The sequence below is a fragment of the Sinocyclocheilus grahami genome, unplaced genomic scaffold (assembly GCF_001515645.1).
Source record: "Sinocyclocheilus grahami isolate Dianchi unplaced genomic scaffold, SAMN03320097.WGS_v1.1 scaffold2093.1, whole genome shotgun sequence".
NCBI lineage: Eukaryota > Metazoa > Chordata > Actinopteri > Cypriniformes > Cyprinidae > Sinocyclocheilus > Sinocyclocheilus grahami.
The window spans coordinates 42,258-53,349 of record NW_015507272.1 but is presented as its reverse complement, the minus strand read 5'-3'; the positions used below and the strand labels follow the sequence as shown (position 1 = coordinate 53,349).

General features: G+C 44.8%; 1 protein-coding gene across 1 annotated transcript in view; it reads left to right on the top strand.

The window, feature by feature from the left end:
* The window catches only part of LOC107574018 (protein NLRC3-like), a gene marked incomplete at its 3' end in the record, with an annotated part of 18,013 nt that extends 8,053 nt beyond the window's left edge, over positions 1-9,960 (top strand). The window contains exon 5 of the mRNA XM_016260490.1: positions 9,930-9,960. Within this exon, the coding sequence (XP_016115976.1) occupies positions 9,930-9,960 (31 nt within the window). The remainder of the gene's footprint in view (positions 1-9,929) is intronic.
* Between the last annotated feature and the right edge of the window lie 1,132 nt (positions 9,961-11,092).

The window sequence follows — 11,092 nt, the reverse complement described above, 5'->3', positions numbered from 1 at the left end:
GCCGCTCCTGGACCACCCTCCGGGGAAATGGCGGCGCTCGCTCTCCAGCATCCCGGTGTTGGGCCGCATCCACCAGCTCGACAGCCTCCACCAGCTCGGAAGTGGTGGTTGGGTTCCTCATCCTCATGGCCTGTCGGTGGGATCGGGGAAGGGCTCGGAGGAGACGGTCAATCACCACGCGCTCCGCAACCTGTCCAGCCGATGGAGCCCCCTCCAGCAGCCAGTGCTGCGCGAGTCGTGTGAGTTCGGTGTCCTGGGCATGGGCCGGCAGACGGGGCTTATACTCCCACTCGTGGAAGTGCTGGGCGGCACAGATAGGGGATAACCCCAGGCGGGCTAGGATTTCCTTTTTGACCTCCTTATATTGATCGGCGGAGGCGGCGGGAAGAGTGAAGTATGCACTCTGCGCTTCGCCCATCAGCAGGGGAGCCAGCACCCGTGCCCAGTCATCCTGATGCCACCCTTCCAAGGTGGCCGTCGCTTCGAACATTTGTAAGAAGGCTTCTATGTCATCATGAGGGGTCAGCTTCGGTAGCAGCTTCGCGGCTTGCACTCGGGGGTCCGGCAGCGGAATGCGTTGAGCGGCAGCGGCACACAGTGCCGCAAGTCCCTGCTCTGTCTCTCCTTGACGGGTGGCGAGGTGAGCCGCTGGAGGATTTCGTCCATGGTGAGGGGAGGGATAACCCCAGGCGGGCTAGGATTTCCTTCTTGACCTCCTTATATTGATCGGCTGAGGCAGCGGGAAGAGCGAAGTATGCACGCTGCGCTTCACCCGTCAGCAGGGGAGCCAGCACCTGTGCCCAGTCATCCTTATGCCATCCTTCCATAGTGGCCATCGCTTCGAACGTTTGTAAGAAGGCTTCTACATCATCATGAGGGGTCAGCTTGGGTAGCAGCTTCGCGGCTTGTACCCGAGGTCTGGAGTTCCTGCTCCGTCTCTCCTTGACGGGGGGCGAGGTGCTCAACTATTTGTTGCTGGCGGATGCTAACCTCGGTGAGCCGCTGGAGGATTTCATCCATGGTGGGGGAGGAGCGCTCACCTGTGACAGAACCCGGAGACAAAAACAAGGAAAAAAAGGTGAGGTGAGGAAGATCGTTTGTCAGTGATTCTTCACGGATTTGCCCGCATTCTCCACCAGTGTAAATGGAGAGTGTGTCATTGTTCTCTACAGGTTGAGAGATTGTGGCGTCACAGATGAAGGTTGTGCTGCTCTGGCTTCAGCTCTGAGATCAAACCCCTCACACCTGAGAGAACTGGATCTGTCGTGGAATAAACTAGGAGATTCTGGTATGAAGCTGCTCTCTGCTGGACTGGATGATCCTTGCTGTAAACTGAAGAAACTGTGGTAAAATCATATATGACTCACACTGTCATTTAAGACAGATTTTGCATAAAATACAGATATAGTGCATATAATAAATATAATGTATCCTTCTTGAATTAAACTTTGGATGTTTTATGATCATGTTTTGTGATATGTGACATTTTAGACCTCAGTCCAATGATCCATCAATCTTTTTCTTCCACACTTTTTCCTTCCACTCAACTTTCATTTAACATGCTTGGATACAGCACTCTGTGAACAGCCAGCTTCTTTGGCAATGAATGTTTGTGGCTTACCCTCCTTGTGAAGGGTGTCAATGATTGTCTTCTGGACAACTGTCAGATCAGCAGTCTTCCCCATGATTGTGTAACCTAGTGAACCAAACTGAGAGACCATTTTGAAGGCTCAGGAAACCTTTGCAGGTGTTTTGAGCTGATTAGCTGATTGGCATGTCACCATATTCTAATTTGTTGATAGTGAATTGGTGGGTTTTTGTTAAATGTGAGCCAAAATCATCACAATTAAAAGAACCAAAGACTTAAACTACTTCACATTCAAATTTATTGAGATGCACCTGTATTGATTTGTGCTTTAAGTTTGTACTTTATCTTTAATAATGGATTCACAGCTAAACTGATCTGATCTGAGAGAGTGAAGAGTGTGTCATTGTTCTCTACAGGTTGAGAGATTGTGGCGTCACAGATGAAGGTTGTGCTGCTCTGGCTTCAGCTCTGAGATCAAACCCCTCACACCTGAGAGAACTGAATCTGTCTAGGAATAAACTAGATTCAGTGAAGCTGCTTTCTGGTGTACTACAGGATCCTCACTGTAAACTGGAGAAACTGTGGTAAGATCATATATGACTCACACTGTAAAGACATCTGTCAATCAAGATTACAGAAAGTAAAAAATTGTGTCACCAGCTTTGTATCTTGTACATGTGTTTGCAAAAACCTTTTAAATAGATTATCTGTTTACACTTAGCGCACATAGCCCATCAGACAAAATTACAAAAGAAACCAGAATAAACGTTTTAAAATATTATTATTTTTTTTAATTAATTAAAACAATTAAGAATAAAAAATGAGGATACATATCGTACAGTGCAATCATTTGGAGTTAGCACAGTGCTCATGAGACTTTCGATGTTTTATGATCATGTTTTGTGTTTGGTGACATTTTAGACCTCAGTCCAGTGATCCATCAAACATATTGATTTGTGCTTTAAGTTTAATAATGGATTCACAGCTAAACTGATCTGATCTGAGAGAGTGAAGAGTGTGTCACTGTTCTCTACAGGTTGAATTATTGCAGTGTCACAGATGAAGGTTGTGCTGCTCTGGCTTCAGCTCTGAGATCAAACCCCTCACACCTGAGAGAACTGAGTCTGTCTGGGAATAAACTAGGAGATTCAGTGAAGCTGCTTTCTGATGTAATACAGGATCCTCACTGTAAACTGGAGATACTGTGGTAAGATCTCTCTGATAGTCACACATGTCTTTGTCCTCAGTAAAATGTGCAGTAAACACTAAATCTCAGCAGAAATTACTCTGATGACTCAAGATGAAGTTGGTGACCTGCTGCTCATGTCTTTGCTTCTGGTAGTTTGATTTATAATGAACTTTCAGATAATGTGTAAAAAATAGTTAAAATAGTTAAAAATACAGAGCCTCTGCAACTTGCTGCAGAGGATGAATCTCCCAGAGGTTTAGAGTTTAGCAGACAAGAGTCTAAATGTGTGATCAATGAGTGAATGAAAGTTATGAGCACTTGAGCGTTCAGCATTATCATTGATAAAAGGAAAGACAGTGATCAATGAGCAGTGTTGTGCAAGTTACTTCCAAACTGTAATACATTATAGATTACTTGTTACTGTTATTTAAAAGTAATTCCTTACCTTACAATATTACTGTCTCAGAATTGTAATGTGTTACATGACTCCTGTATTACTTTTGAGTTACTTTCACCAAAATAACTACAGAAGTAGAACTTAACATTCTAAAATGACAAAATGTACTGCAGAGCATTTTACATCAGTAAGTAAGTTCTATTTCTGGTTCGTGGTCAGTCAATAGCCGCCTACTGACTGACCACGAACAGGAAATAGAACTTACTGGCCTCATTTTTGATTTGTTAATGTCTCGCGGTCTTGCTGTTTTTTTTTCTTTGAACAATTACATTTTGGGCTAAAAGCGTGTTGTAACGCAAGCGTTACTGAACATTACTGAGTACAATATTACTGAAAATTGATTAGTAATGCCTTACACTACTGCGTTACAGCAAAAAGTCATCTGTGACTCTAATGCATTACTTTTGTAACACGTTACTCCCAACACTGTCAATGAGTGAATGAAACTTATAATCACTTGAGCATTCAGCATTATTATTGATAAAAGGAAAGGCCCTCAAGACCTATAAGTGGTCCTCCAGGACCGATCCCATTCCTTGCCCATCCTGGTCTTATATCCTGAGAAAAGCATTATTTAATGTGACCGAGGATTTTGATTTACTGCCAGGAACACATTTAGGGGGTTCACTTTCTTTGTAGTTTATTAGTTTACTATTTTTCAAGAGTGATGATGATTCTTTCTAAACGGTTGTCTCAGAAACATACAAGAAACAGTTCTGGCTCACAGCTTTCACAAAAAGGACCAGAAAAAAGGAAGAAGTAAAACAAATTTTAGATAAACAAATAAATAAATAAAAATACGCAAAACTAGTGATACAATCTCACAGCTCTATATTACTCTGTGTATAATTATCTTTCTGATGCACTACATGCTTTAGTTTCACAATCTGCTTGTACAAAGAAAACAAAGCATCATAAGTATATTGTTATATTGTATATTGTATAACATAAGTATAAGTATATTGTTATGGGGAAGTTGTGGCCTAATGGTTAGAGAGTTGGACTCGTAACCCAAAGGGATTGTAGGTGGGGGGAGTGAATGTACAGCGCTCTATTCCTCCTTCAATACCACGACTGAGGTGCCCTTGAGCAAGGCACCGAACCCCCAACTGCTCCCCGGGCGCCACAGCATAAATGGCTGCCCACTGCTGCGTGTGTGTGTTCACTGCTGTGTGTGTGTGCACTTTGGATGGGATAAATGCAGAGCACTAATTACAAGTATGGGTCACCATACTTGGCCACATGTCACGTCACTTTCACTTTTACCCATGTGCACATCACTTGCGAAGAATAAAAGGAAATAATACTCACACAGCAATGAGCTCCTACTTTACACCTCATGTTCACTTCAGGAGGGCTGAAATCCTCAACATTATGCTCTACACACTGGATGATCGTAAATATGTCACCGTTTACAGAGAGTGCACGTCTCCCTCGCACTGCTCACTGCACATCACATGTAATGTAACGTAACATATTCCCATACGTAATGCACACAGCACCACCTACTGACAACTTGAAGAAAATTCCGGCATACAATTTTTTCTTTCTTTCACTTTTTAATTTACAGAACACAGCAAATAATGATTAAATAACTAGTTTAAACATGCAAAGAGAGAAATCAATTTTATATTATTTACCACCCGGTTACATTCTCCCCTGCAAGTAGTTAGCGCCCTCGATGACTTACTCAATTACAAGTTCAGTATTCATGACACACTGTATTGCCTTCTCAAACAACGCACTTTCAATACTGGTCAGCACTTGAGACACCATATCTGTGCTGACACTTACTGTATGACAAGCAGACCTGGGTGCATGAAAAGGATTTGTGTGAACACCCCCAGTCGCTCGCTTGCTTCTGCGCACAGCTGGAACTGGTACTTCACCAGCATTTCACCAGTCTCTAACCTCTGAGACAGAACACGCTCATCTGCAGCCTCCACATTCAGGGTCACACCATCAGATTCTGCAGAGTCTCTACCAGTGTCAACTGATATCGGTACCTGGTTCCCTTCAGAGCTGTCACCTCCCAACTCTAAAGGACCTGGTGCCTCTTAGTCAATTGGTGTGTTTGTGGCCCCTCTTACAGAGGCAAGGCAAGTTTATTTATATAGCACATTTCATACACAATGGTAATTCAAAGTGCTATACATAAAAGAAAAGAAAATAATAATAACAATAAAACAAGGAATTTAAAACTTAGAAAATGATTAAAAAATGTATTTAAAAGGTTTAAAATGAATTTAAAACAGTTAAGAATGGAAAATGATTATACATAAAATATAATGCAATCAGTTCGGACATTGCACAGTGGTCATTCAATAAATGCACAGCTAAACAGATGAGTTTTGGGTCTGCATTTAAATGTGACTAATGTTTTAGCACATCTGATCTCTTCTGGAAGCTGATTCCAACTGTGGGCGGCATAATAACTAAAAGCGGACTCCACTTGTTTTGTGTGAACCCTTGGTATTTCTAACTGACTCGATCCTAATGATCTGAGTGGTCTGTTAGATTTATATTCAGTGAGCATATCTGCAATGTATTTAGGTCCTAGGCCATTGAGTGATTTAAACATATGAATTCCCCTTGCTGGGAGTGGTCCACTGATGAATGACTGAACTTCAAGTCTTTGAAGTGTTTCAAAGAGTTCACTGAAGTCCTTCTTAAGGAGTTCTGACTGCTCTTTCCGAATATCATTCTTCCCCACATGGATGATGATACGATTCGCAGTCTTGTGCTTTTCCGAAGTTCCTTGTTTACATCAGAAACGGTTGCTTGAGGAAGGCAAAAGGTTGTTGTATTTCTGCTACTAATGTTTCTGCTACATTTTCTTTTTCTTCTGTTTGAATGTAGACAGCTGTGTTTTCCAGTCTCCGGAATGTAAGCTGCTGGCAGTGGGAGGCAGAGTCTTCTTTTTCGTGGTATTATTCCAGTCCTAAAGAGTTTTTAGTTTTAGTGTTTGTGCCAAAAATGTGTTGTTTGAGCCTGTACTCCATCGATTCTGGCAATAGTTCCCTTTCAGTCGGTCAGTACGAGTCACGTCGTGACCGACGAATTGGGATCTCGCTTCGATCACAGCGTGAGCATAAAAAGGCAGCCGGTGCAACGCATACCAGCTTTTCGCTTCGGAGCCGAGCGATAACATCGTTCTGCTCCTACCAATATCTTCGTGGTGACGACGAGTTCAGCGCGTTCTAGGGAGCTTTTTGTGTTGGCGGATGGCGCTTCAGCGGTGGTCGTTCCTGTGTCAAGTGGGTTGTGCACTTCAGGCTGCAATACCCCCTGTCGTGCTGCAAGCGGCCATTTCCTTTGTGTGTCTCAGCAAGTAAAAGAGCATTTCCCTGAAAGAGCCAATTTCTCTAAAAGAGTACACAGGTGCGTCTTTGTAAAGACGACGGATCGTCTTTTTAAAGATGCCGTTTCACCCATGCGTTTCTGGATGCCATCGTTACCTGGCGCCGGGTGATGGTCACGATCGCTGCCTCGCGTGTCTGGGCACTAAACACACTGAGGTGGCGTTCATGGATGAGTCATGTTCTCATTGCGGGAAGATGACCATCTCAGAGCTGCGGACCAGGCTCCGTTACCTCCAGGGGGCGGAGCTCTGTTGCCTCTGCCACGATCTAGTGTTCGTCCTGGCGGTAGCCAGGTAGTGTTTCTCCGGGCAGGAGTGCTCCTAGAACAGGTCTCCAGGCATGCACGGATGCCTCCACCACCGGCTGGGGGGCCACGTACAATGGGCATGCAGTGTCGGGGGTGTGGACGGGCCCCCAACTGCACTGGCAAATCAATTGCCTAGAGTTGTTAGTGGTGCGCCTTGCCTTGAACCATCTCAAAGGGCGCTTACAAGGCAAGCACATGCTGGTCCGAACGGACAACACAGCGACCGTTGCGAACATCAACCGACAAGGTGGTCTGCGCTCCCGTCGCATGTCGCAACTTGCCCGCCACCTCCTCCTTTGGAGTCGGAGGGTTCTGAGGTCCCTTCGTGCCATTCACATTCTGGGTCTGCTCAACCGTACGGCCGACGAGCTGTCACGAGCTACACTCCCAAGAGAAAGAAAGTCTCCATCCTCAGATGGTCCAGCTGATTTGGAGACATTTCAGAGCCGCTCAGGTAGACCTGTTTGCCTCTCCAGAAACCTCTCACTGCCAGTGTTCTACTCCCTGACCGAGAAAACACTCGGCACGGACGCACTGGCACACAGCTGGCCGTGGGGCCTGTGCAAGTATGCGTTTCCCCCAGTGAGCCTTCTCGCACAGGCACTGTGCAAGGTCAGGGAGGACGAGGAGCAGGTCCTGCTTGTGGCGCCATATTGGCCCACTCGTACCTGGTTCCCCAAACTAATGCTCATGACAGCCCCCCCTGCAGATTCCTCTGAGAATGGATCTACTGACTCAGAGACGGGGCACCCTGTGGCACCCGCATCCAGACCTCTGGAAACTTCATGTCTGGTCCCTGGACGGGACGCGGAGGGTCTAGGTGACCTACCCCAAGAGGTAGTTGACACCATCACTTCGGCACGAAACATGCTTACACCTTGAAGTGGAACCTGTTCGTCGAGTGGTGTTCTTCTCGTTGAGAAGACCCCCGGAAATGCCCGATCAGGGTCGTGCTTTCCTTTTTGCAGCAAGGGTTGCAGCGGGATCAGGTGGTGAGTCTACAAACGCTGCCCCCGGAGGAGGAAGACCCAGCCCTAGCATTGCTTTGTCCCATCTGAGCCTTGAGATGCTACATAGACCGGACACAAAGCTTTAGGACCTCAGACCAGCTCTTTGTCTGTTACAGAGGCCGGCAGAAGGGAAAGGCCATCTCTAAGCAGAGGATGGCCCACTGGATTGTGGATGACATCACCCTGGCTTATCAGGCACAGGGTGTGCCCTGCCTGCTCAGGTAGGGAGCTCACTCTACTAGATGTGTTGCATCCTCCTGGGCGCTGGCTCGTGGTGCCTCGCTGACAGATATTTGTAGAGCTGCGGGTTTTCGCTAGATTCTATAGCCTTCGTGTGGAGCAGGTATCCTCCTGTGTTCTCATCTCAAACGGGTAGAAGTGCTGAGAGGCCCTGATTTAGTGTCGGCTTGCTAAAATTGCTCCAGAGAGTCCGTACTGTAGACCCTATTGAGCTTCTCCATCCCCTCGGCAGTCAGTCGTGGCGGAATGTCCGGCACCAGGCCCTCACTCGATAAATCCGTGAGAACCAGTAGAGGGCCTGTATGTAGAGACCTAAGTGGATCCCATATGTGTAAAGTCCACGGTATAGCCTCAGAGCCTGTGTTTCTCTGGCAGACTCTCTGCCATTTTCCAAGATGGATACAATCACCTCTATTCTTCCATATGCAACTAAACGGTTGTTCATGTGTGTAAGTGCTTCCGAAACCTCCTTCGGGAGTGATGGGGTTTCAGCAACGTTCCTGTTCCAAGTGGAATGGGTACGTTTTCCCAGTGTTATCCAATCTCACTAAGTGGGTAGTGCTACGACAACGGTGATTGGTCTTCTTGCTGCGAGCCCCAGCCTACACCAAAAAGGGGCGCAGGAGGCTCACACAGGACACTGGAAGGGGCAGCATCCATGGCGCTTTGGTAGGGATTCCAATTTGTCGGTCACAACGTGACTTGTAATCACCGACTGAAAGGGAACGTCTCGGTTACGTATGTAACCCTCGTTCCCTGAAGAAGGAATGGAGACGTCACGTCCCGTTGCCACGGCTGCTGTACCACCGCTGAGCGGCTCGGTCACCGGCTCGGCTCCTCAGCGAAAACCTGGTATGCGTTGCACCAGCTGCCTTTTTATGCTCACGCCGTGATCAGCGGCAGCTGGATGCAATCATCGCATGCCGATGTCCATTGGCTCGTTTAGTTTACACTCGAAGTAGATTGGTCTTTTGAAGCGAGATCCCAATTCGTCGGTCACGACGTGACGTCTCCATTCCCTCCTTCAGGGAATGAGGGCTACATATACGTAACCGAGACTGTTCTTTGTACATTAAGTTCAGTTTTAAGCTGCCAGATGAGACCAAACATGACACGATGTGTTTGACCACAATAGTTAATAAATTAGATGTAATGGGGAACATGTGGCTCCTGTGAAGCAAATGTCCTCCTGTAGGTGTTTATTAGAGCTGTAAGTGACTGTTTCTATAGACAGATATGTCCTTATATCACTATGAATTCACATTCAGCTCTGTGTGTCTGTTCAGTCCTGAAGCACATGACAGTTTCAAACAGCACCATTGAGCATCAGCAAGCATAAATCTTATTCTATCAGCAGCAGTTTGTGGCAATGCTTGTCATTATATCTCCTCTCCTGCTCTGAGACCAGAGTCGATAACAAACTACAGACACTTGAACTACAATTCAAACTCTTATTTATTCTCTACAGGTTGTCAGTTGCTTTGCAGAATGACTCACTCTTAAGTAATGGGTGCTTTTGAAGCACTTCTTCGTGAAGCTTCGAAACCTTAGTGAATCGCTATGAATTCACATTCAGCTCTGTGTGTCTGTTCAGTCCTGAAGCACATGACAGTTTCAAACAGCACCATTGAGCATCAGCAAGCATAAATCTTATTCTATCAGCAGCAGTTTGTGGCAATGCTTGTCATTATATCTCCTCTCCTGCTCTGAGACCAGAGTCGATAACAAACTACAGACACTTGAACTACAATTCAAACTCTTATTTATTCTCTACAGGTTGTTTGATTGTGGCGTCACAGATGAAGGTTGTGCTGCTCTGGCTTCAGCCCTGAGATCAAACCCCTCACACCTGAGACAACTGGATCTCTCTGGGAATAAACTAGGAAAATCAGGAGTGAAGTTACTCTCTGATCTGAAGGATGATCCACATTCTAAACTACAGACATTATACTATTGTGAGTGTTTGTTTATTTAAAGTTTTTAAAATGACCCATGGTCAGTAACAGACCTCCTGTGTGTGTGATTGGAAAATATAAGAAAATAATTTAGCTCCACTTTAGTCTCTGTACTTTAAACTGTTTAATTCTGTGATGTCACTGATTTATGAATATATGAATATTTTAGTCTCTTACAGTGTCTGTAACTGATAGTAGTTGTTGATAATTTACTGTTATTAATCTATGATCAGTTGTTCATTCATATCGCTGGCTGTAATATGAATATACTAATATCTCTGGTTGTGTTTTTCTGAAGTCGATCTGCTGATGTGATGTGACAGCAGTATTGTCTCATACTCATATGTGACTGTCTGTGTGTTTTATTGTAGGACTCTCAGTATTCAGACGTCAGTCCAGTTTCCTCAGGATCAACTGATGGTGAATAAGGAGCTGCTACAAAGACGTCTCAGTCACACAATCAGCAGAGACTGAAGACACAGAGACACACAGCATCACACTGTCTCCTGTGTGTGTGACTTTACATCACTTTCTCCTTTTATACTGGCCCATGAAAATGAGTGACTGAATATTAGTGACTGAAACGTGAAGATAATTAGCTCACCATTGCACCAGTGTATGGTTTATCTCTGCTCTTCAAGCCATCTCAGGTATTTTTCATAAGGATAATGTATATTTATAATGCAATGCTAATCGACAAAGCCTTTATCACTGTATAAAGTACTGTAAAATAATATAATTTCCACCTCATTCTGTGATTAGAAGCCACATCAGTTCACAGAAGGAGGTTATTTCAAACACTTGATTGATGCTATAACGTGAGCTTGGAGTAAAATTTTTATTTTTCTCATATATTGTTGTACTTTAATGCTGTACTATATACAGTAGTGATGGGAGTAACAAATAATACTTTCACTCAAGATTTCAAGATTGCACTAACTGAAAATAAAACATTGCATTAACAGTGCTTGCATTTTAATGCAT